Source organism: Equus asinus, chromosome 3 (genome assembly GCF_041296235.1).
Source record: "Equus asinus isolate D_3611 breed Donkey chromosome 3, EquAss-T2T_v2, whole genome shotgun sequence".
NCBI classification, from domain to species: domain Eukaryota; kingdom Metazoa; phylum Chordata; class Mammalia; order Perissodactyla; family Equidae; genus Equus; species Equus asinus.
The window spans coordinates 15683153-15709980 of record NC_091792.1 but is presented as its reverse complement, the minus strand read 5'-3'; the positions used below and the strand labels follow the sequence as shown (position 1 = coordinate 15709980).

Here is a 26828-nt window from a genome sequence, read left to right as displayed (position 1 = left end):
AAGACAAAGAAAAAATCTTCGAAGAAGCCAGAGGATAAAAACACTTTACCTTAGAGGAGCAAAGATAAGAATTATATTAGGTGACTCCTCAGAAACCATGTAAGCAAGGAGACTAGAGTGAAATATTTGAAGTGCTGAGAGAGAAAAACCGCCAGCCTAGATTTCTTTATCCAGTGAAATTATCTTTCAAAAGTGATGAAGAAATAAAGACTTTCTCAAAAAAAATTGAGGGAATTTGTTGCTAGTAGACCTGTCTTGCAAGAAGTGTTGAAAGAAGTTCTTCCAAGAAAAGGAAAATGATCTAGGTTAAAATGCAAATCTATGTAAAGAAAGGAAGAATATTAGAGAAGGAATAAGTGAAGAAAAAATAAAAACTTTAATTTTCTTATTCTTAATTGATCTAACAGATTACAGTTTGTCCATAATAATAATAACAACAATCACAGAAATGATACAAGGAACTAGAGGGAGGAATTCAAATATTCTGTATTCTAAAGTACTCACACTACCTATGAATAGTGTTATTTTGAAAGTAGATGTAGATTAGTTGTAAATGTATATTGCAAATTCTAGGGCAACCACTGAAAAAAGTATTTAAAAAAGTATAATTCATATACTAAGAAAGAAGAGAAAAGTAGAATGACATAAAATGCTTGATTAAAACAAAAAAAGGCAGAAGAAGAGTGAAAGACAAAAAGAGGAAAAAAGAACAGAGCCAACGAATAGAAAACAATAATAAATATGATAGTATTATCTAACTATATCACAATAATCACATTAAACATTAGTGGTCTAAATAAACCAATTAAAAGAGTGGATGAAAAAACAGGACCCAACTATATGTTGTATACAACAAATCCACTTTAAATATAAAAATACATATAGATTAAAAGTAAAGGGATGGAAAAAGATGTACAACTTTAACACTAATGAAAAAAAGCTGGAGTAGCTATATTAATTTCAGACAGAGCAGACTTCAGAACAAGAGAAATTATCAGGGATAAAGAGGGGCATTACATAATGATAAAGGAGTCAATAGTCCAAGAAGACATAACAGTCCTTAATGTGCATTACCTAACAGCAGAGCATCAAAATATGTAAGGCAAAAAGTGATAGGACTGCAAGCAGAGAGAGACGAATCCAATCTTTGAAATCTCAACACTCCTCTATCAGAAATGGATAGATCCAGCAGGCAGAAAATCTACAATAAGGACATAGTTGAACTCAATAGTATCATCAATCAACTGGATATAATTGTTATCCATATACCACTTCATCCAACAACAGCAGAACACACATTCTTCTCAAAGTCATATGGAACATTCACGAAGATAGACTATATTCTGGGCCATAAAACATACTTTAACAAATTATAAAGAATAGAAATCAGGGGCTGGCCCCATGGCCAGGTGGTTAAATTCACACGCCCCACTTCAGTGGCCCAGGGTTTTACCAGTTCAGATCCTGGGCGCAGACCTAGCACCACTCATCAGGCCATGCTGAGGCAGCATCCCACATAGCACAAACAGAAGGACCTACAACTAGAATATACAACTACATACTATTGGGCTTTGGGAAGAAGAAGGAGAAGGAAAAAAAAAGTAGTAGAAGATTAGCAACAGATGTTAGCTCAGGTGCCAATCTTTAAAAAATATTAATTAAAAAAAAGAATAGAAATCATACAATGTATGCTATCAAACCACAATGAAATTAAACTAGAAATCAACAGCAGATAGTTGGAAAATTCCAAAATACTCCGAGATTAAAAAAAAAACATTTCTAAATAATACATGGGTCAAAGAAGAAATCTCAACAGAAGTCAAAAAAGATTTTAAACTGAATGAAAATGAAAACACAACCTCTCAAAATTTGTAGGAGGTAGTGAAAGCAGTGCTTAAAGGGAAATTTACAGCACTGAATGCATATATTAGAAAAGAAGATCTAAAATCAATAATCTAAGATTCCATGTTAGGAAAGTGAAAAAAGAGAAAATTAAATCCAAAGTAAACAGAAGAAAAGAAATAATAAAAATCAGAGCAGAAATCAATAAAATGGATAACAGGAAATTAAAAGAGAAAATCAACAAAACCAAAAGCTGGTTCTCTGAAAAGATAAAAAAAAAAATGATAAGCTTTTAGACAGGCTAACTAAGGAAAAAGAGAAAAAGACACAATTTACTAATATCAGAAATGAAAGAGGGGATATCACTACAGATCCCATAGATCTTAAAAGTTTAATAAAAGATACACTATGAATAATAACACTACGCCCCCAAATTTTAAAATCTAGATGAAATGGGCCAATTCTTTGAAAGTCACAATCTGCTAAAACTTACAAAAGAAGACCTAGATAATCTAAATAGGCTTATAACAATTAAAGAGATTGAATCAATAATTAACAATCTTCCAAGACAAAAAGTATCAAAGCCAGATGGGTTTATTGGTAAATTCTACCAATCATTTAAGGAAGAAATTATACCAATTTTCTAGAATTTCTTCCAGAAGATAGAAACAGAGGGACTACTTCTTTTTTGTTTTTTTGAGGAAGATTAGCCCTGAGCTAACTACTGCCAATTTTCCTCCTTTTGCTGAGGAAGACTGGCCCTGAGCTAACATCCAGGCCCATCTTCCTCTATTTTATATGTGGGACACCTACCACAGGATGGCTTTCTGCCAAGCGGTGCCATGTCCGCACCCAGGATCCAAATGGGTGAACCACAGGTCGTGAAGCAAAACGTGCGAACGTAACTGCTGCACCACCGGGCCGGCCCCCAGAGGGACTACTTCTTAATACCAAAACCAGACAAAGATATCAAAAGAAAACTAAGGACCTGTGTCTTTTATGGACAAAATATTAGCAAATTGAATTCAGCAATGTATAATAAAGTATGTATAATTCAACAATGTATAAAAAGATTTATACACTATGACCAAGGGGGATTTATCCCAGGTATACAAGGCTAGTTCAACATTCTAAAATCAATGAAACTAATCTATCACATCAATAGGCTAAAAAAAGAAAAATCACATGATCATATGAATAGATGTAGAAAAGGCGTTTGACAAAATCCAACACCAAATCATGATAAAAATTTGGCAAACTAGGAATAAAGGGAACTTCCTCAACTTGATAAAGAACATCTACAAAACACCTACAACTAACATACTTAATGTTGAGAAAGAAGAAACTTTCCTGCTACAATTAGGAACAAGGCAAAGACGTCTTCTCTCACCACTACTTTTCAACAATATACCAGAAGTCCTAACTAATGCAACAGAACAAGAAAAGGAAATAAAAGGTATACAAATTTGGAAGAAATAAATAAAACTGCCTTATTTGCAGACAAAATGATTACCTATGTACAACATATGAAAGAACTGACAAAACTCGTCAAAAACCCATACCAGATATCTGGACATTCACATGCAAAAAAATGAATCCAGACATAGACTTTATACTCCTCACAAAAATTAATTCAAAATGGATCACAGACCTAAACAGAAAACACAAAACTATAAAATTCCTAGAAGATAACAGAGAAGAAAATCTAAATGATCTTAGCTATGCTGATGACTTTTTAGATATAACACCAAGGCATGACCCATGAAAGAAATAACTGATAAGCTGGACTTCATTAAAATTAAAAACTTCTGCTGTGCATAAAGATACCATCAAGAGAATGAGAAGACAAGCCACAAGCTGGAAGAAAATATTTGTAAAAGACGTGTCTGATTAAAGCTCTATTATCCAAAATATAAAAAGAACTCTTAAAACTTAACAATAAGAAATGAAAAACGCAATTAAAAAATGGACAAAAGACCCAAACAGAAACCTCACCAAAGATCTATACAGATGGCAAATGAACATATGAAAAGATGCTCAACATCATATTTCATGAGGAAATTGAAAATTAAACCAACAAGGAGATACCTCTACATACCTATTAAAATAGCCAAAATCCAAAATACTGACAACACAAATGCTGATTAGGATGCAGAGCAACAAAAACTCTCATTCAATGTTGATGAGAATGCAAAAATAGTACAGCCACTTTGGAAGACAGTTTGGAAGTTTCTTACAATACTAAACATACTCTCATCATATTATCCAGGAATCATTTGCCTTGGTATTTACCCAGGCAAGTTGAAAACTTACCTCCATACCAAAACCTGCACACAGATGTTTATAGCTCCTTTATTAATAGCTGCCAAAACTTGGAAGCAACCAAGATGTGCTTCAGTATTTGAATGGATAAATAAACTGTGGTCCATAGAGACAAGGGAATATTATTCAGTGCTAAAAAGAAATGCGCTATCAAGCCATGGAAAGACATGCAGAAACCCTAAACACACATTACTAAGTAAAAGAAGCCAATCTGAAAGGTTGCATATTGTATGATTCCAACTATATAACATTCCCAAAAATGTAACACTATGGAGACAATAAAAGGGTCAGTGGTTGTCAGGGGTTGAGGGTGGCAGAGGGACAAAGAGGCAGAGTACAGGAAATCTTTAGGGCAGGGGGAAACTACTTTGTGTGATACTACCATGGTGGATACATGTCATTACACATTTGTCAAAACTCATAGAATACACTACACCAAGAGTGAACCCTATTGTAAACTATGAATTTTGGGTGATGCTGTGTCGTAGGTTCACTGATTTTAACAAATATACATCTCTACCGTGGATGATGACAGTAGGCAGACTGTGCGTGTGAAGGGTTAAGGGGTATATGGGAACTCTCTGGATTTCCTCTTCAGTTTTGCTGTGAACCTAAAACTGCTTTCCAAAATTAAAGTCTATTTAGAAAAACACAAAAAATAATTTTAAAGGGCAATATTGTAAGCCATTCAGTTAGTAAAATGTTGCAATAATCCAAGATAGAAAGAGAGATGTATGAATAAATATTGTGGCAACAAAGACAAAAAGTGGATATATATGAGAAATAATACATGTCATTACATATTTGTCAAAACCCATAGAATATACTACACAAGGAGACAAAACCAAGAGAGCTGGTAAACTACTGTCTTCATAGAGTCACTGGGTGAAAAGGATTTGAACTATAAACACACTGGGTTTGCAGTGCCTGTGGGACAACTTGAGATTTAGATATAAAAGGAAGAGGTAAGACATGGAAATATAGATTTTGGAGGCTTTGCCATAAAGATGATAAGTGAAGAGATGGAAGTAGAAGAGATCACTCAGGAAGTGTATAGCAAATGAAGAAAGGTAAATGAGTAGTGAACAGAATGCTTACACCAGTATTTTATGAATAAGTGGTATATATTCGTCAGCTTAGGCTGCCATAACAAAATACCACAGGCTGAGTTGCTAAAACATAGAAATTTATTTTCTTGTAGTTCTAGAGTCTGGAAGTTCGAGATCAGGGTGCCAGCATGGCTGGATTCTGGTGAAAGCTGTTCCTGGTTTGCAGGTGGCCACCTTCTTGCAGTGTCCTCACATGGTACAGAGAGAAAGAGGAGCAAGCTCTCTGGTGTCTCTTCTCACACGGGCACTAATCCCAGCACAAGGGCCACACCCTCATGACTTTATCTAAACCTAATTATCTCCCAAAGACCCCACATTAGGGTTAGGGCTTCAACACATGAATTTTGGGGGGACGCAATTCAGTCTCTAGCAGGGCGCCAGAGAGGAAGGAAAGAAAACAAGGAACAAGAAACAGATAGTGTCACCGCAAAGAGGAAGTTAACTGTGTCAAATGCTGCTGAGTCAAGTAAAGGAACAAAAAATGTTGAATGCAGTTATCCACATGAAGGTTATACTCCCTAGCATTGGAGAGAGTTACACATACACTAATAACAAATGTTAACCTAACTGCACTACTAAATGATGGTAAAATTCTTCTAATTTTTGTGCCCTACCTAGAGGAGTTTGTGTAACATAACTAAATTGTTCCAAGTGAACGGTATATTTTCAACAAAAGAAAAAATCCTGGGCCATGCCACATCTCATTTTATATGTGCTATTGCTTGCTTTGTCTTTCCCTACTAGGATCTATACTCAAATGTCACAACCCATCCTTAGCTATGTCCTGTACACTCTCCCTTCTTTCTCCAATGAATTAGTAAGACTGCTAGATATCTTACTGGTAAGTGTGAATGTATTAGCTGAGCTTACTGAAAAGTAAAAATAAATAGCTACTAGGTTTTGTTTCAGATTCGCAAAGGTCATTATGGTATGGTAGGAGGAGGATCACAGAAGAAATGAGGGGGATAGTTTCATTACAGAGTGCAACAACTCATTCAATTCAATTCATTCATTCAACAAACATTCATTGCCTAGCAAGCCAGGCTGTTTTTTGAAATGAGAATGGAAGGTTAAGAAGGCATTCCCTACTCCCTGAAGGACCTTCGAGTCTAGTAGTGAAAAGAAAACGCCACATTTACTTGCTTTTCCAAAATAAAAAACACAGAGTAGTTCTTGAAAGACTAACTCAAGAACTCTGGATTACATTTGTTTTCAGTTTAAATAAAGAACTTCGACAGAATAAACAAAACTAAACAAAACTAGATTAAGATGACCACTTACTCCATCAGTAATGAAGAAGTGGCTCTAACTTATAACCATGAGTGATTTTATACTATACAGAATATTTAGAATCTTTTCTAGAAAAACAAGAGCAATCTCATATCTATTAAAGTGAGGTTTAACCAGGGGTAGTACTGAATTTGAGTACCACTCAATATAGACTTTCATATGTGGTAACATTTGAAAGAAAATCTAAAACATTTTATTAGAGGCTAAGGAAACAAGTTAACAAATGATAGAGACTTCTAATATTAAAATTCACATACAGGTTTTAACTTTTCAAATTTTATAAAACCAAATAATTTGAATACATTTAAAGGTATTCCAAATTTATATAAATTTTCATCATATAATTCAAACAGAATTTCAGTATCTCATAGCCCAGGATTAATGTTGTGAACATAAATTACTGTATAAATTAACATTTAAAGCTGAAAGAATGCCATATATAAGCTTTATTATCAGCACTTTTTTTTTTGAAGAAGAAGATTAGCCCTGAGCTAACATCTACCGCCAATCCTCCTCTTTTTGCTGAGGAAGACTGGCCCTGAGCTATCATCCATGCCCATTTTCCTCTACTTTATATGTGGGATGCCTGCCACAGCATGGCTTAACAAGCAGTGCGTAGGTCCACGCCTGGGATCCAACCAGCAAACCCTGGGCTACCAAAGTGGAGCATGTGAACTTAACCACCGTGCTACCAGGCCAGCCCCTATAAGCACTTTCTACATGAGAGCTTATTGGGAAAAAAAACTCCTAAAAACTATACAACCATTTTTCATTTTGAATCTAAGGTTTAAGTCATAGGTAGGAAAAAAAAAAATTTAAGGGGTTTTTTAATGCCACTTTTTAGATGCTGAAAATGCACTGACACACCATCACATTATATTAACATAAACTAGTCTAAAGTTAATTTAAGAATGGGTAAAACACTTCATAAACAGAAAGATTACCAGTACCATAATTGTTTCAGACACTGAACTAAACACCAAGCATTAGGTACAGAGTCCATATAAAGAAACGCAACAATTAAAAGTTCAAGATATTCCATTATCAACAAAATCATAATGTATACATCCCTATTCACCCCATTCCTCAAAACTCTATATCTTATAAAGAGGTAACACAGAAAAGGTTTTCTTAGATTATCATTCAGCCTTTATCCCTTCCTTTCAGCTTCTTCTTAAGAAGAGGAGAGATACTAGGAAGTTAGAATCTGTGAAATAATATTAAATTACCAAGTAATCTGGAAAAGGATAGGGCTGAGATAGTGAAAACAAAAATTCACATGAATTGTAGCAAAAACATAAATGGTGAATTTCAGCAGGAACCTGGAATCCATAAGAAAAAGTCAAATAAAAATTCTAAACCTAAAAACTGAAATTTAAAAAGATGAGTGTAAAAGGAGATTAGACACAACAGAACAGAGGATTCTTGAACTAGAAAACAGATTAGTAGAAAGTAGCCAAACTGATTCACAAAAAGAAAAACAGACTGAAAACAGTGTAAAAGACATATGGAACTCAGTGGAAAGTCTAAGAAACATATAATTGCAATAAAGGGGAGAAGAGAGAGAATGAAATAGAAGGCATATTTCAAGAAATACAACCTGAGAATTTCCCAAAACTATCAAAAGGAATCACAGGGACCAAAAATGGACTCAGGATTTTCAAATGCTAAAGCCAATAAAATTATTGCCAACTAGAGATAACAGTCTGTGACCAACATTTACATTTAAGGTTTATTCCAAAAGTTGTCTTTGCAAAATGATTTTAGCAATCAGTGGCTAACAGTAAAACAAATACAAACAATATTTCAGAGTCCTAAACAGCAATTCCCCTAGTAATAGAAACAGTAGCTATTATGGCACCATTTGCTTGCATACACACCAATAACTGCTTACTCATTAAAAATGTCAAGAATTCTCTTTTAAAAAGTAAAAATCTATTATAAAGATGTAGCTTGTAAGTTATGAAAACACTAAAATTATCAACATCTTTTCTTAAAGGGAAAGTGGAAGAAAAAAGGGAGATAGCCTGGGAAGGGTGACTAGATATTTTTAAGTTCAAAAAAATAGTGTAGGAACTTATGTTTTAAACAATTTAAAAAATTTGAACTAAATCTTTTCTATAATTCTGAATAAAACTTGTTGATAACACAGTAATAAATCCATCTACAGAACACATCTCTGTCCCTCAGAAAGAAGCTGATTCTTCCATAAACAAATGCATTATTTTTAATAAGTCATTTCCAATACCATCAAACTCTTAAACTGAAGAAATCTAATTCATGTTAGACTAGATTTTTTTAAAAAGCAATTCTACAGAAAAGCATTATATCACATTCCACATATTGTATTTTCCTGTAAACAACTTTCTGCATGCTTAAAATTCTAGCTATGCTATTCAGCTGACAATAACATCTTTATAATTAAATAAAGAGTCTATCGACTACAAGAAAACAAACAACTCAATCAAAAAGTGGGCAGAGGATATGAACAGACATTTTCCAAAGAAGATATACAGACGGCCAACAGGCACATGAAAAAATGTTCCACATCACTAATCACCACGGAGATGGAAATCAAAACTACACTTAGATATCATCTTACATCCATTAGAATGGCTATAATCACCAAGACAAAAAATAATAAATGTTGGAGAGGTTGTGGAGAAAAGGGAACCCTCATCCACTGCTGGTGGGAATGAAAACTGGTGCAGCCACTGTGGAAAACAGTATGGAGATTTCTCAAAAAATTAAAAATAGAAATACCATATGACCCAGCTATCCTACTAATGGGTATTTATCCAAAGAACTTGAAATTAACAATATAAAGAAACTTATGCACCCCATGGTCATTGCAGCATTATTCACAATAGGCAAGACGTGGAATCAACCCAAGTGTCCATCAATTGATGACTGGATAAAGAAGATGTGGCATACATATACAATAGAATACTACTCAGTCATAAAAAAAGACAAAATCGTCCCACATGCAATCACATGGATGGACCTTGAGGGCATCATGTTAAGCGAAATAAGCCAGGCAGAGAAAGAAAAATCATATGATTTCACTCATATGTGGAATATAAACAAATTTATGGACAAAGAACAATTTAGTGGTTACCAGGGTGAAGGGGGGTGGAGGAGGGAACAAGGGGTGAAGGGGTACACTTACATGATGTCTGACAAATAACGTACAACTGAAATTCCACAATGTTTTAAACTATTATAACCACAATAAAAAAATTAAATTAAATTAAAAAATAAAGAGTCTACCAAAATCAGAAATTTCTCAGATTCCTTGCTCACCTTGTTGAGCTGACTTAAAAATAATCTCCTCAACAAAGTCTTCTCTGATTCCCATAAATAAAATTAAACTCCCCTGTTTCTGAGAAACCATTTGTTTGCAGCATTATGAAAGCTCAGTACATATTCTATTTATACAATGCAGTTTATCTGTGCCTTACTTATAGCCTCAAGAAAATGGAGAACTCTGATTTTTCAAAGAATGCTGTGAGGGGAGAAAACCTTCATAAATAATTATACAAAATATATACTTACATTCATTGAATACCTACCTCCCAGACACTGTATTAATAATAGATGACACATATTTAACTTGCTGTGCCATGTATCACATGTATTCATTCATTAATCCCAATAACAGCACTGTGAGGTAGATACTACTTTTACTCTCATTTTATAGATAAGGAAACTGAGGCACAGAGAGGTTGAGTAACTTGCCTAAGATTCCATGACTAGCAAATGGCAGAGGCAAGATTTAAATACACATCTACCTGACTCCAGAATCTATACCCTTTCCATAATACTATAAAGTATAAATAACTTTAAAGAATTTTGTAAACCAAATACACCAATGTGCCAAAGTTAGGTTGAAATGTTTTAAGTTAGCACTCTTGGGAAGGGATGGCAGCGGGGAGGCAGGGAGCTTTTATTATAGTTGAAAGGAAACAACTGTACTAAAGAAATATATGCCAATTAAGAACAAATAACCACCAAAACTGGAAAAATGAAAGCAAAAACCATTTGATGAATGCCAAGAATCAATAACGCCTTGAATTTTCCAGCTTATCACTACATGACAAACTATGCCATCAGATTGTGATCAATATTCAGCATAAACCTAACCGTAAGTGAGCTATTTTAGATTAACAAGATACCCTATAAAAGTAGACATAGTGAGTTATCTTCACCAGCTGTCCTAGAGCTGTGTAAGCTGCATGTGCTCTGCATAACTGCAGCTTTGTATAAACTGTTAACATAATGACATAAAAGTATGTATTTTTCCATTTTGCCATGATTTCCTAGTAAAAATTCTAAGCTAACATAGGCAATACTCATTACATCTGTACAGTTTTGACTCAAACACAGTGTTAGAGAAACAATGATTCTTAAACTCAGGGTTCAATTCACACTATGACAAGGCTTTTGGGTTTTTTTGGTAAGGAAGATTGGACCAAAGCTAACATCTGTTGCCAGTCTTCCTGATATTGCTTGAGGACGATTGTCACTGAGCTAACATCTGTGCCAATGTTCCTCTATTTTGTATGTGGAAGTGTCACAGTATGGCTTGATGAGCAGTGTGTAGGTCCACGTCCAAGATCTGAACCCGCGAACCTTGGGCTACTGAAGTGGAACGTGTGAACCTAACCACTACCCCACTGGGCTGGCCCCACAATCTTCCTCTTTTTGCTTGAGGAAGATTGTTGCTGAGCTAACATCTGCGCCGATCTTCTTCTATTTTTTGTATGTGGGACACCACCACAGCACGGCTTCATGAGTGGCATGGAGGTCTGCATTGGGAATCCAAACCTGCAAAACCCAGGCCACCAAAGCAGAGCAGCAAATTTAACCACTACGCCACCAGGCCAGCCCCCAAAAGGTTTTGGTTTTTTTTTTTAAAGATTTTATTTTTCCTTTTTCTCCCAAAGCCCCCCGGTACAAAGATGTGTATTTTTTTTAGTTGTGGGTCCTTCTAGTCATGGCATGTGGGATGCCACCTCAGCACGGCATGGTGAGCGGTGCCATGTTCGCACCCAGGATTCAAACCGGCAAAACACTGGGCTGCCAAAGCAGAGCATGTGAACTTAACCACTCGGCCATGGGGCCGGCCCCCCCAAAGGGTATTTTTGAAGGGAATTTTTTCCCAATCCTGGACCTCCCCTCAGTCGTCATGAACATAATCCTGGACCTCCTCTCAGTTGTCATGAACATAATCCAACAAAAAGATAAACTAATCATGTCAGTTCAAACATTTTCTGACAATAGGCTGTCTAAAACTTGAAGCAGAGAAAATGCTTCTAAATATGTATTGTTTTCCTAGTGCCATAGACCTAGAAATGGTGATATAGAAAACTAAAATTCTGTAGTAATTATAACGAATTATTATGCAATATGAAGTTTTTTAAATCATTCCAGTAAAACCTTTACTGATTAGTACTCATTGGGAAGGTTGGTTTGAATTTGGGAAAGGGCTTTGATATTCAATGAGCTTGGCTTCAAATGGCAGCTTCACCACTTACGTTTTGTGTGTAATCTTGTGGAAGAGTTACTTAACCTCTCTGAGCCTCAGTTTTCCCAAACAAAACACGGGAAGGCTCGTACCGTCCTCAAAATTAAGTAAAATCTATAAAGAATCTAGCATACTATTTAGCACAAAGGAACTGTAGATAGCAAGTACAAGCATTAACATAATTATAATCATCACCATTAAAACTGGCTTAATGAAGATATCCAAAACTTTTTAAAGGTATTTTAAATTAAACTAACAAAGAAGTGTCTGGCATATAAATGTTTACTGACATAAAGCACGAACATGATGTATGGTAGATTTTCGGAAGCTAGGATAGCACAGGTCAGCAGATACATTCAGATTCATATTGGCAGTTCCCTACTTGGCCTTACTTATAACACAGTAAGAAAGTAACAAACTTCCTTAAAGATTGCCATGAAAACACTAACATAATACTAAGATAAGAGCTGCTCCTCTGAAGCCCTTCATAACTGTTAGGCATGCCTAAAACAGTGGGCCTAATAAATAAACTACTAAAAGAAACTTTGTTTTTACATGATGTATTAGTAGGAGATTGCCATACCTTGGTAATTAGAATTCTTTACATTTTAGTCTTAACTATTAGCTATTCAAATGTAGTAGTAGCTTGGCTCCTCAGGGTGCTCAAGGAACGATTTATTTTGAATAGCTAAAACTTGCAGATAAGGATATTTTTTTTAAAAAAGATTTTATTTTTTCCTTTTGCTCCCCAAAGCCCCCCAGTACATAGTTGTATATTCTTCATGGTGGGTCCTTCTAGTTGTGGCATGTGGGACGCTGCCTCAGCGTGGTTTGATAAGCAGTGCCATGTCCGCGCCCAGGATTCGAACCAACGAAACACTGGGCCACCTGCCGCTAAGCGCGCAAACTTAACCACTCGGCCACGGGGCCAGCCCCCAGATAAGGATATTTTTAAACTTTTCAGACATTCTCATATTTTAAAATGATTTTTTAAAAAAATGGAAAACCTTCTAAAACAGATAAAACAGACAGAATATTTTTCAACAATATACAAGATTCTGTGCTGGCATGCAGAAATGCTTCACTCAAGATATAGACTAAAGAGGAGAAAATCTCCACTTCTTTGGTTTCTTGGATCTATACCAAAAGAAGTTGACTTCATCTGTTTTTTTCTACCCTTTTTTGTGTGTCTTCTAAATGAAGGTACTTTCTTTTTTCCTGAGGGACAGGGTTGGGTAGGTGGATACTGATTCAGGATCATTATTTACATGCTCTAAGTGTGGCTATAGACAAATAGAATTTACAACCCAGTCACTTGGGTGCTTGCTTACTTGAGAAAAGACTCACTTCGACTCCCCTACAATAAAATAAGTGTGACTGAATGGTCTTCTGGGCAGAGGGTAACATGGTGACCTTTCTACAAAATTCATTAGTATACAAAGGATGGCAGTAGTCTTTTTTAAAATGTTTTCTCACCAACCTAAGCAGTATGATCTTCAATACTGTTGCTATCCTGTTATCCTTTGATTATTGTTGCTATCAGTTACATTAAAAAGAGTATCTACCATTTCTATATACTTAGCACTTCTGACCAAGTTTTGTGATTCCAGACCAACTTTTAGAGTTAGTGTGTGCAAAAACTATTGACTTTTTTTGAAGAAAGCAATGCCTGACACTTCATTAATTCTTTTTAGAGGTCTTTTGCAGGTGAATGTATCCCAATGCTTACAAATGATTCGTTATAATGAAGATGATGACGCTTCTATGAACATAAACGCAAGTGACAAAATTCCAAAAGATAGGCTCTGTATTAATTTTAAAAGAAAATTGGTTCAAAAATGACACTAAAACATAGTGAAGTCAGACTCTGCTAGCAGTTAGTTGAGTGAACCAAATCTCTAGTTTCTCTGAGCCTTTATTCCTTTTTCAAAAAATAAATGTCTGGGTGCTTCTCTGCTAGACACTGTGCATCTGAGAAAAGAGGATAAAGACATGACATTATTGTTCCCTTGAGGATTTAATAATTACTGGCATGTATGAATGAAGAAGTTGAATTAGATAATACATAGACAGGCCCTTCTAGTTTTAAAATTCTGTGATTCAGAAACTTATTATTGACACCTCCAATCGGGTGCTTCTAAACAGAAAGAGGTGAAACTCATACTTGTCCAATTTCCTACTTGTTGTAGGAGGAGATAGTGACTGTATGTAACTAATGTTGAAGATTAGGTGAAGGGAACTCTGTGGGTTTCCATTACCCATGCTGTATTTGCCCTTTCTTTCCACAGATCACTGAGAGCTGGGTGGAGAACAGCATAATGAAAATGTTTTATGGGCTGAGAAATATTCTTGGCTGATTTTCAAAGCTGCAGTAGGAAACAAAAACCATAAAACTGACATCATAGGAAATCAAAACCAACTCCAAGAAAAAGTTTAAAACAAATGTGCAATCACTAACATAATGAAATGATTTCATAAAACTTTATTATCTGCTAGAGATAGGCAAGACAACAATGGGGGAAAAAAGTGTTCAGCTGTAGAAAATATTGAAGCTAGACTTTCCCAAAACACTAATTTTTGTATCCCTTCAGAAGTCAAGCCCCTTTTCCAAATTATTCCTATTCAAAACTCATCTAGTGCCACAGACCGAAGGCCTTTATGGTATCTTAAAATGAGCAGTAAACTAGAGCCATAAACCAAACCCAGCCAGTGAACTGTTTTTTTGATTACATATTCTCTACAGCTGTTTTTGCACTACAGAAGCAAAGATGAATAGTTGCAATAGAGACCGTGTGGCCCAAAAAGCCGAAAATATTTACTAACTGGTCTATTACAGAAGGGGTATGCCAATCCCCATCTTAAAGAAATCCCACTATCATGATGTTAATTATTACACTGGTTTTATTTTTCAACACTAAAAATTTCACAAAAATGATATGTCTTTCCTCTTCAATTCCTCCAATAAAATAAAATGCCCCATCATCCCCTATGATTTCTAAATTATAGACCAATATCTCATGTATCTGACTTAAATTTTAAAATATTTTTCTAGTATATATTTTCAAATGTCATAAAGAGTTCCAAATGGGAGGCATCTGAATTTGTTTCTTAAAATCTACCTCCCACACTCCCATAGTCAGTATTCAGGCTCAGAAGAGAACTAAGAAGACCAGCCAAACATAAACTACTCTGAACACAAGCACTAACTATGACGATTTTCTTGGTACATGTAAAATGCATTTTAAAGGCAAAATAACTACAATAGGAGACATCTGTGTCCCACAACAAGAAATTTCCAACTCCTAGTAAAATGCTATGCCAGCCCATCTTTCTAAGGAAAGTCATACCTTTAATCTATGCTATAGTACTTACCCACAATGCATAGAGACAAAACAGAAAACAAAAATAGAGAACTTGGCTATACTTTATAAAACTATTATAATGAAAAATATGTTACACATTTTCCATTTCTTCTTTTGTTGTTTTCCTCAAGATTTCTGTTTAATATTAAAAGTTTACCAATGTGATAACTATGTTATATCTGAGGTGATGAAGTATAAATTAGAGAAAACTGCCTACCAGGACATAGGGATTGAATATAGCAACTTTAAATACAGATATACAAAATAAGAGTGGTTAGGAGTATTTAACAAGTGGCTATTGTTAGAGTGTCTTAAACATAAAAAATATTCTTTAAGTATTTAGATACATGAGAATTTTTACACTGATATAAACACACTTCTTCTATCTGAAATCCTGATAGTGTATGAGGTAGCAGTAGTAGAGTTCAAAGGCACTAGATCAGAAAACATGAGTTCTAGTCTTGTTTAGGTCACAAGGAAGATGTGCTTCTTCTCTTAAATTCTAGGGGCTTCTGTTCCTTGTGAAGAATAAAAGGTTACACTAGATGACTTCTAAGAATTTTTCCAGCTATAAAATTTTATGATTTTATGAAATTTTAAAAACCACCATAAAAATCACATTAAAAAAATTTATAACCCTCCTTGAAAAGTGTCATTTAGAGAAATGATGCCTACAAAAATTTCCTCTACAGTGCTTAGTGTCATGAATTCACTGAATTTACCTGAAATCTGGATATGCCGTAAAAGAGCTACCCCATTTCCTGATCTTTATTTTAAAACTCAGAGCTCTTTTCAGAATGCTGCTAAGCCTGGAATCTTCATTTTCAATGAAAATTGGCCCAGAACTTCTTACTTTTTCCCCAACCACTCCAAGTGGAAACCAACTCTGGACTATTAAGTACAGAAACAGCTATACAAGAAAGCAGTTATTAAAATCACAGATTCTCCAATACCTCACAGAAGATACCAATGAATCAGCTCTTAACTGAGTACTTAATCTTTTTCATTTTTCCATATATTTAATCTTCTTCTTTACATTCTAGTCATAAAACAACATCCCAAACATTTTTTATATAATAGTACTGGCTTTATAAAACAGATCATCTTCTCTTTCTTACTGTCTTTCTTCTATTTCTAAGATATAAACTTTTTTCATATTTTAAGTTTTTGAAATCAAGATGTCTCTTGGAGTTGTGATTTCTCAGCACCACTCCATAATTTAAGGCTGCATTTTTCTTCAATATTGGTACATAAAATAATGATGGGTCTTACGACAGATGGCATCTTAGATTAATGAAATGCCATAGTGTCTGTTATCTGTAGAATAATTTTTCTAATTTCCCAAATGCTTCATTAGAACATAACGAATGTAGAACGTAAACTCTGTTGGGGCAGGATTCATTTCTATCTCTATTACTATATTTATATCTATGTGGAAATTATTATTACAAAAATATCTATGCAGAAATTATAAGAAACAAAGTTTTTTAAGCAGTTACAAAATGTCAAGTATTATGTGATGTGCTTTACACGTATTTAATTCCAACAACCTAGAATTTACTATTAGCTCCACCTCACAAATGAAGAAACTAAGGCTTACAGAGGCTAAGCAAATTGCCCTAGGTCCTGGTCACTGTTTTATCCCCAACACAGAGCCTGTTGCAGAGTGAGCATTCAATAAATACCGAACAAGTGAATGAATGAATACTTGCAAAGGGGTCTTACAACAGCCCAGTTAGACAGACAGGGTCATTACTAATGTAAGACACAGAGAAAATGCACAATAAATACAAGCTTGAACTCAGACCTGGTATCCTGGAATCTGTGGTGTAGTCGAGTCAAAAAGTGGCTCAGAGTATCTGCTTTGGAGTCAAAATATGTGAATTCAAATCCAAGCTCTGCTACTAAGCATACATGACCTTGAAAAACATATTTATGCATCTATATGCCTAAGTTTTCTCACCTGTAAAAAGGAGATGAGAATAGGACCTACACCTCCTGAGTTGTGATGATTAGAAGTTAATACAGCAAAAGGCCATAACCTGGTGACTGAGGTCCAAACAAAGGGCGTCACATTATTTGGAAGTTGATTAAATAAACAAGATGGGCCTCTCCAGCTAGTGACTCTAGGTTTCAGAGACAGTCCTTGTACCAAATCTCTTCTAGTTCTGCTTGAAGTTTGGCATTACCAGGCAATCAACGTTAGCTGATGAGGATGATTTGGGATCGTGTGACTGGCTAGAATGTCCTAAGATAGAGAAAGTTGTTCTAAGAATCAAGGGACTCACTCTACACCTCTCTACTTCTGGGGACAGGACTGCTGCCTAAGACAAGGTTGACTGATGATTTAATTCCCAGCTTGCACTCCCATTCCCACTATAACCTTTAAAAAGGTAAATACTTAAGCTAGCTGGGAAATGGGGCACAATACTGGAGCCAATTGCCAATTGTATAATATCTTATTTGCATTAACATAGGGGCCTTTCTGTGACTTTTTTTCTCTACCTATCAAGCACTTAAAACAGTTTCTAGTACATAATAAGCACTAAATGAATGTTACCCAATACTATTATTAGCCCAGTATAATTCAAATCTCTTCCCTACCTCAGTGCCTTACTCCTGAGCATACATCTATTTACCCAAGAGCTATGCTACTTTAACAGCAATTTCAATTTTCCCAAATGTTATAGAGATCATTGAAGCACTTTGCAAAGGGAATCTTACAGCATTTCCTCTGACTCATCATATGAACTAAGACCAAAAGAAAATCTTATTTGGATCACCCATAATTTAAATGGGCATACAGAAAAAGACAAGTAAGTGTCAGGCTTATTTATTTTTTAAGTCCTAAGGAAACTTAAATGCGGTAGGAAGGAGGGGAAAATAGTGGGTGTAATTAGACACTTTCTTATAAGTATGAAAAATCTCTCTTTCTGAAAGTACAAATATTTCTAAAGCTAAGCAAATAGTATGTCTATGCTGTATTTACAATGTGCTGGTTACAATCCTGAGTTCCACAGCGAATCTGAGTAACTTGAAACGGTCGAAATAATTGATTTAACATGCACAGACAGTAAGGACTAGCATACAGTATAATTCCCTGCTCAATTTGTTAAACATCTTAAGTTTGGAAATTAAAATCTTGATAAGAAGAAACAGTCTTCTTATGCACTGTCATTTTTGGACTAGTCATATGGGTTTGATCTGAGTGTTACAGAAAACAGATAATAACTTTGAACAAATGAAAGCAATGACTATTCTACAGCCCAATATTATGTAGAATTGCCTCTAGGCAGTGTTGGCTCATCACACAATTAGGAAAATATACACTGAAAACAGAGTATCACCCTGTGAGATTCTTCGGCTATAAAAAACGAACTATATAAGACTTAGTGCAATTAAAGTGCAATCAAAACTCTCCATTTTGGACCATTTGCACTTCATTTGCTCATAAGCCTCACCTTTGTTTTCTGAAATGTCGACTAACTTGACCAAAAATTTTTCTATACAAAGGAAACTGCACAGAATTTATTTGTACTTGATTTTAATGAGCCACTGAGGGAGGGAGGTATACAATACACACTATGATGAAGACTATCAGAGGAAACGATATCTAAAGGCTGCAAATCATTAGCATCTCTAATATATTTGTAAATTCCTACTGAGCCAAATTGTCTGCAAAAACAAGATACTTCTACCAAGTGCCTTGTGTGGTTTTTCACACCATCTCATTTCAAAAGCATTTTATGAGAACTCTGCTATATATTCTACCTCTTGTCTGATTCATATTTAACAATGTATCACACCTTATTCCTTTTTTAGGCTCCAAAAACAGATGTCTCTGATGTCACATAAATGTGGCAGGTCACACTACTTCAGCAAACTTCTCTGGCGTCTTTTTCTTCTCTTGTAGTTAAGATGAACTTGAGCTATCTGTAACCTTCTGTGCTATCTCACCTCAGAAGTAATAAAAGGGTCCGAGTAACTTCAACTCACAAAATAAAAAGACTGGTAGGTATTTACGGGATACTGAAAAGGGGGGACAAGAGCAGGGAGAGTAACCTCCTAACAATCATTTCCTAATGACAGTTTATACTCTCATCTGATGAGGCAGCTCTGCCAAGGAAGGAAGAGGAAAGTAATACTTCTTATCGCCTTTAATACTGGGGACTTAAAAGGTGTTTTCCGCCATCACTGTAATCACCATCAGGAAAACTTTTATACATCAGAAAGCTATGCACAAAACACATAAATTAACATTCTCTAACATGAAGTACTTGTAGTACATATTCCTTAAAGGACCTCTAAACATTTGTTGAGAAAAAAATCATACTTGTAAACAGTTCTGACATGTATATATACACACACATCTGTATGAAACGAGATTATAATCTTCTTTATTGCTTGAGATTTGGTAACAAAATTATTAATACTAATTTTTATTCTATTGTAATTAATTATATTGTAGGAAACATGATTTAATCCAGAGAATACTTAAATCTGTGCAATAAAATATTTTATTATAATTGGGTTCTACTGTATCATACAATTACAGTTAATTGAGCTTTGTTTACATTTTTAATTATGTTTATAACAACTTTAATTTTGATAGGCAGTGCTAGGGGGTCTCTGTAGATAATAAACTATAAAAATTAACTCAAATGTCCCAAATGGATACCAGTGTTTTTCAAAAAACAAATATTCTATATGAAAGTATTACAAAGTGATAACAGGAAATAATTTAATGGATATAAGAGAAAAAACTACACGAATTTAAAAATGTTTTCTTTTAGGCCAAATGTATTAATAAAAAAAATTTGTATAAGAAATGCTATTTACTCTGTAATTGCTGATATTTAATAGCAGTTCTATTAAATATTTCTTACCTGCCCCTTTCAATTGCTAAGGCATCAAGTTCATCAAAGAAAATGATGGAAGGAGCCACTGCTCTTGCTTTTCGGAAGATCTGGTGGAAAGAGGGCCACATTAGGTAAAGATCAGTGAACTCCAGAAAACTGTAGTTGGTTTTAGTTTGAAAATGGTATTTAGAACTAAATCTACTATGTACAGGTCAAGCAGCCCAATCATTTTGTATACACCCTGTAACAGATCTATGCACACTTCACAAAGGATTTGTACCTTCTTCCACAGTGCTTACTTGCACAGAGACAAGACACCAATATATATTCACAGAGGTGTGCAAGAGGCAATTTCATTAAGCAATCAGACAATCTCAGTTAAAATCCCCCCTCCACCACCTAGTAGCTGCGTGACCTTCAGCAGGTAGCTTTACTTCTTCAAACTTCAATTTCCACATCTATAAAAAGCCTGCCTCAGAAGATTACTTTAAGAATTGAACAAAAAAAGGAATGCAAAGCATTTAGCACATGCCTGTAACATAGTACGAGGCAGTAAATGATAGGTATTATTAACTATCATAAACACATGTTTGAAAGAAAAACCATAAATGTGCAAAATCAGCCACAGATTAGCAAATAAATTATCCATAAGCCCAAAAGCCACATGTCTTGCTCATTTCTTTGAAGACTGTATGGGAAAATAATGGTTGATGTAAAGCCAGGACAAGAAAAATGACCAAAACTCAGAAGAGGATAGTTTGGTTAGACCAGAAGTCAATCAGACTACCAACATCAGAGACTAGCCAGATAGCCATGGGGGTGATATGTGGAAATGGGCTAGAAAAAGTCAGCATAGGCAGAAAGAAATCCAAACATGTGTTACCTGTAACCTAGGCCCCCATTTTCTGGTCACAAGTAGGATGACCATAAAAATACAAAACGTTCACCAAAACATTAATATTAATAAACATCACCTTTTTTCATATTTTAATCACTGGTGGTGCTGTTATTATCAGTTAGCGTTTTACACAATTACCATCATCTACAATTTAAAGTAAAAAAATTGGATAAAAACTAACTTAAAATCTTTCTCAGACAAAAGAAGTATTCTAATCTCTAATAATCCTGGTTGGTACCCAGGTATTTCACAAATGGAGACCATCCATTCCATTGCTGTTGGTGTGTTCTTGTTCTTGCTTAGCTTCTTTGAGGATACAAGGTGCCTATGTGAGGCAGGCCAATCTCCGCTTAGGAAAACCAAGAGATATGGTCAAACTGCTGTAGTGACCTGACTCCAGCGCCTTGATTTTGCATGAATTTACCAGTTGTGTAGCTTCCGAAATATGAAGCAGTGGCCTATCAATCAGGCACTGGCTTTAAAGCTTAGGAGAGAGGAGGGGGATGCACTGTCTAAATCACCAGGGAGAGAGAAAATAAAATAAGAAGAGAATAGTGAAATTTTCATATATTAAGCATATCTGATTTAAAAGACTACCTAGTTTAAAGGATTTAAATCTCATTCTGAGATCATGTGTTCTTTGAAAGTGTTGATATATCTTTTTTTTAATGAAATGCTGCAGATTTTTAAAAAAAACCTTTATTTAGTAAAACTAAAGGCAGGTAATATTATGTTCAAAAATAAAAACAAAGTACAGGTGTCCCGCCTCCATCTGAAAGTTTGCTTTACACCACTTTGCTTTTACAAAAGGCTTACATTAGTACTTGTTTTTGCTAACTGAAAAATATCCAAAGAGGACTTTCACTTTTACAAAAAAGGGTGAAAAGCAAAAATAGCATTCAGTATTTGTTTTGCAGCAAGCTATTACAGAGGCAGCAAGCACCCCAAGATGCAAGAGTCCATGGGAACTACACTCAGCATCTCTGCTTCAAGCCACCATAGCTTTAAACTGTCTGTGAGCATCTGTGCTTTCTCTCAATTCATTTTGGTAGGTTATGTTTTGGGTCCAGGAACAGACAAAAAATTTTCCCATATAAATTAATTGCAATTGCTTCTTCACTTTACGCCATTTCAGCTTACGAAGGGTTTCACAGGAATGCTCTACTTTTGGATAGCAAGGGGAAACCATACAGATGACCAAAATTACATTTTTAAATAAAAATAAAATAATATTTGCCAGAAGAAAAAATATACCACTAGAATTTGGAAATTTCAAAATCTATAACCCAAAACAAAATGGAAACCATATAGATGAACAGAAGCATGGTTTTCCTATGCAGAGTTCTACTTAAAGGCATAATCTTCTTACCTCTCTAATTGCTCTTTCAGATTCACCAACATATTTATTCATTAATTCAGGCCCCTGCATGAAAAGAAAACAATGTTCAATGTCTTTACAAATGCAGCCATGTGTATGCCTTTCGATTAAAGAGAAAATATATACAACAAAGAAGAAAAGTAAAAATTTAAAAAATCCGCTGCAACTAAACATAATAGTTTAACATTTTGTTCATCATCTGTCTACCCATCCATCCATATTTTTACTATGTATCAGGCATGCTGAGAGGCATTAAAGACAGAACAATCTAATTTAGAAAACCAACAAAGAGATAATATCCATGTATTCCCAGGCCTAATCAGTGGCTGGTTCTGAGTAAGTCTACTTGTCAATTTGATCTAAATCCACTAGATCAATAGCCCTATCTGACAAAAAGTAAGAAAGACCTAGAGCTATTCTTCTTAGGATGCCATGATAATCCCTGAAAATGGAATGGGAATTAAGTAATCCACAACATTATTTTATACTCCCTGAATGTTTCTGATGTAAACACTGCTGTCAAACTCTCTGCTCTCACTTGACTTGGCCATGTAGACACTGATCATATGGATCTGCAGGACCAAACATGCTCTTCTCAGCCACTATCCCAGCCAGAGGAGAGACCTCTCATAGAACAAAATCTTAGGACCACTAACACTGCTGACTCTCAGCCAGAGTGTCATATTGTGACAAGGACCCTAGTCACCCTCCAAAGTATCTATTCACTCAGTCTCTGTCTGAAACTCTCTTTAGCTATCTCCACTCAGCACTTCATCCAGTTGATAGGAAATTTATTTTCCCTTTTTGCACCCAGGTATTTCAGAAGGGGTACCAAGGATGAAAGCTGTGGACTCCTAGTAATAAAATTTATCAATTTTTATTAACTGGCGTTCAACAGAGAATCCCTATAAAGGTGGCTGGTATCCCAGTGATGTACTGCATGACTGATTCAAACGTGCACATTTTTTTTTTTTGCTATTTAATATTTCTGAATTTTAGTATTTTTCTTTCTTAAATACGTAAAATATCATACATTGTATGAAAAACAGTAGGCTTTCTTTTTTACAGCACACTTATCTACTTTCTCACGATACACAGTCATCACATCACAAGAAGTTAAGGCATATTTAAAAAATAATAATAATAATGCTGTCATGAGAACCACAACTATTCCTTTCAGATACCGATAAAAAGTTTGTGCTGTGACCTCAGTAAAATAAAAAGAAGGAAAGAAAAGTTTGTGCTACAATGTCTTTCTCAGTTGTGGAAACTATCTCTCACTTCCCAGCAAATGGCTTCTACTGATACCTTTCCCCACACAATCCCAAATCCAAAGGACGTGTGTGTATGTGTGTGTTTATCTGTGTTTCTCTCTCCACACGCAGGCTCACAGACACACATATAAATACCTTATTTTGAACAAGATTCACAATTTATCCCATGCAAATCATTGGTACAGACAATTTAGGGACTGTAACTAGACAACGGCTTGACTATTTCCTAAAACATTTACATCAATTAAAAAAAAATCTGACTAATTAAAGAACAGAGGCAAGCCCTAGCAGAATGTCAACCAGTCCCACAAATTGATATGGGCAATATTTACCTTCAGTTAAGATACCATATTACAAAGATAATTACCACATAGCATGACAAGTACTAGGACAAGGCAAGCATAGGTGTCAATGAAACACAGAAAAGGAACTGCTTAGAGTCAAACATCCTCCTAGGAAGGTAACACTTCAGGTGAGTCCTCAGTTGATTTATTCAATACTCAAAAATATGAAATACATCAAGACCCAAAAAGAAATCAAAAAGGTCTCCGATGAGCCAAAATAGGTATTACCACACGCACTATAATTGTGGAAGAGCTCTTAAGGTCTTTATTCGGAGTCCATTGACTTTTCAATTATACTCAAGACTAACAAACTTGAGTAAAACTAAAAAAGAATTTAGTATAGATGGAGGATAGAGTCAGGGAGAATGAAGCAGTCAACAAAGTTAGTTCAAGTGGGAGGCCGGGGGCATATCAAAAACAAGTAAAGATTTCACCCTGTAAGCAACCAGAAGGGTCTTAGGGGAGTTAATTCGTAATAGGTGTATTGTGGAAAGATGATTCTAGCCACAATATAAAGGACGGTTTAGAGGAACATATGAAACCAGAAATAGAGAGACCAGTTATTGAAATTCTTAAAATAGAAAAGGTGAGAAATGAAGAAGACCAGGACTAAGGCAAAACAAGACGGAAATGAGAAGACAGCCACAGAAATTATGTAAAAAGATAAAATCAACTGAATTTGTTGTGAGTAGCAAGATATTAAAGTAAGAGAGAATAAGAGGTGTAGAATAATTCAAATTTGACTTAGTACTATTTTTGATGTTCATGATGATGACAATTCATGAAGGATAAAAGGACGCTCCATATATTCAGTGTAGCAAGTCTCAGAAATATGTATCTCATTAAAAATATTTCATCATAAAATAATTAAAATTAAAAATTTTGTAATCACAAACCTAAGTGCTAACATTTATTGAACATTTACTATGTGCCATGAACTGTTCTAAGCACTATGTATGTATTAATTCAGCTATATAAAATGTCAAAGAGGTACAGTTACTGTGATGACTTTCAATCGGTAAATAAATTAAAGATCCACACAAAATCTAAGGCAGGAAAGATCACAAACAAGCATCTAGCACCTTAATCGCTTTGCTGACATATACAGGCACTAACCATTCATTTTTTTTACTCAATGAATATTTATTAAGTGCCTACAATGAGTTTATGGTTTAATAGGAGATATTAAGTATATTCTTTAAAAAATAAAAATACAGTGAGGAAAAAAATCACCACTATATAGACAATGCCATGAAGAGAAGTAAAAATAAGACAAAGATTCTTTCCAGGTAAAAGAATCAAGGAATAATCCTGAACAGCAATGAGACCACAACTGTGTTAGATCGTTTAGAATGGCTGAATCAAAATTATAAGATTTCCTCTGGCATTACTCAACAGCCACTTCAGTAACTCATCTGTATGGCTACAGAGTGGGAAGGGAAAACAAAGGCAGTTACGTTGATCCCAGGGGTGTGGACTGTTCTGGGGTGGATAAAGGCAGAATAAATTCCAGAGTTCTACAGGAAGCATGAGGTTATCTTAGCACCCAGTTAGACAAGGAGGGAGCTAATAAACTAGAAGCTACCATAAAGGAAATGGTCAGGCAATAGAACAGAGAAAGGAAATTTCTGGAAGCATATGGAGCTTATTGTTAGAAAAAGAATTTTCAGGGCCACATGTTAGGGAATATCCAGGTGTAGGGTGAGACGCGCAACTCCACGAGGGGCAGAGGGCAGGTAGTGCAGTTTTAGAGCCAAGGGATGGGGTTGCGAGCTACAGACGGCTGAGGGAACATCAGCACAGGAGGTAGTGGTGGCACTCACCTAGTAGGAGGTGTCAGAGATCAAGTGACACCCCAAGATCAAGAACTTCCCCATAGATGGGTGGGTAGGCATGAGTTGTCACAGTCTGAGTGGGGTGAGAAGAGCATTCCCAGGGGGTTGGTCAGGGGTACGGTATGGAGAGTTCCCACATGAAGGTGTAGAACAGCATGGAGTATTGCAGCAAAGCAGATTGAGAAAAGTGTCCACATGAAGGAGCAGCTCAGTAGAGAATATTGCAGCCCCAGTGGGATAAGACAAGTATCCTCCTGGACGGGTGGGGAGTAGCTGGGTGTTTGGTGTGGAGGAAGGGCAACATGGAGAGCAGAGCAGGATGAAGAGAGCACCCAGGTGAGAGAGTGTCCTGGTATCCAGCGTCACAGCCCCAGGGGTGTAAGAAGGGTATCCCTGGGGAGAAGCAGCCCAGCACAGGTTGTCAAAGTCAGTGGGGTAAGGAAGGAACTACAAAAGCTGGGAGTGGTGGGAAAGGGAGATAGTGGCATCACCCTGATAGGAGAGGAGCCTGAGTTGGGTAAGGAGTGTGTTCATCCCAAGAGAAAAGGGGCATAGGCAGCAAAAGGGGATTATATTTAGAGGACTGATCAAATAAGTAAATATATAAAGGATAAGAGTACCTAGGTTTCTCACTATTAGAGATGTGAGTTATGAATACGGAAAGGAAGAAAATGAAAATGAATTCTGCTGTGCTGAACTGAAATTGGAGCTATCAGTATAAATTCAAGATTTTCAATATATTTAGCTAAAGAAATAAATATATATAAATGTGTGCGCATATATATGTA

General features: G+C 35.5%; 1 protein-coding gene across 3 annotated transcripts in view; it reads right to left on the bottom strand.

Moving 5' to 3' along the window:
• The window catches only part of AFG2A (AFG2 AAA ATPase homolog A), a 307360-nt gene that overhangs the window by 211013 nt on the left and 69519 nt on the right, over positions 1–26828 (bottom strand). For all 3 annotated transcript variants that reach the window (XM_014845518.3, XM_070504718.1, XM_070504719.1), the window contains exons 12-13: positions 22579–22632; positions 20339–20418 (exon numbers count right to left, since the gene is read on the bottom strand). In XM_014845518.3, the coding sequence (XP_014701004.2) occupies positions 20339–20418; positions 22579–22632 (134 nt within the window). The remainder of the gene's footprint in view (positions 1–20338; positions 20419–22578; positions 22633–26828) is intronic.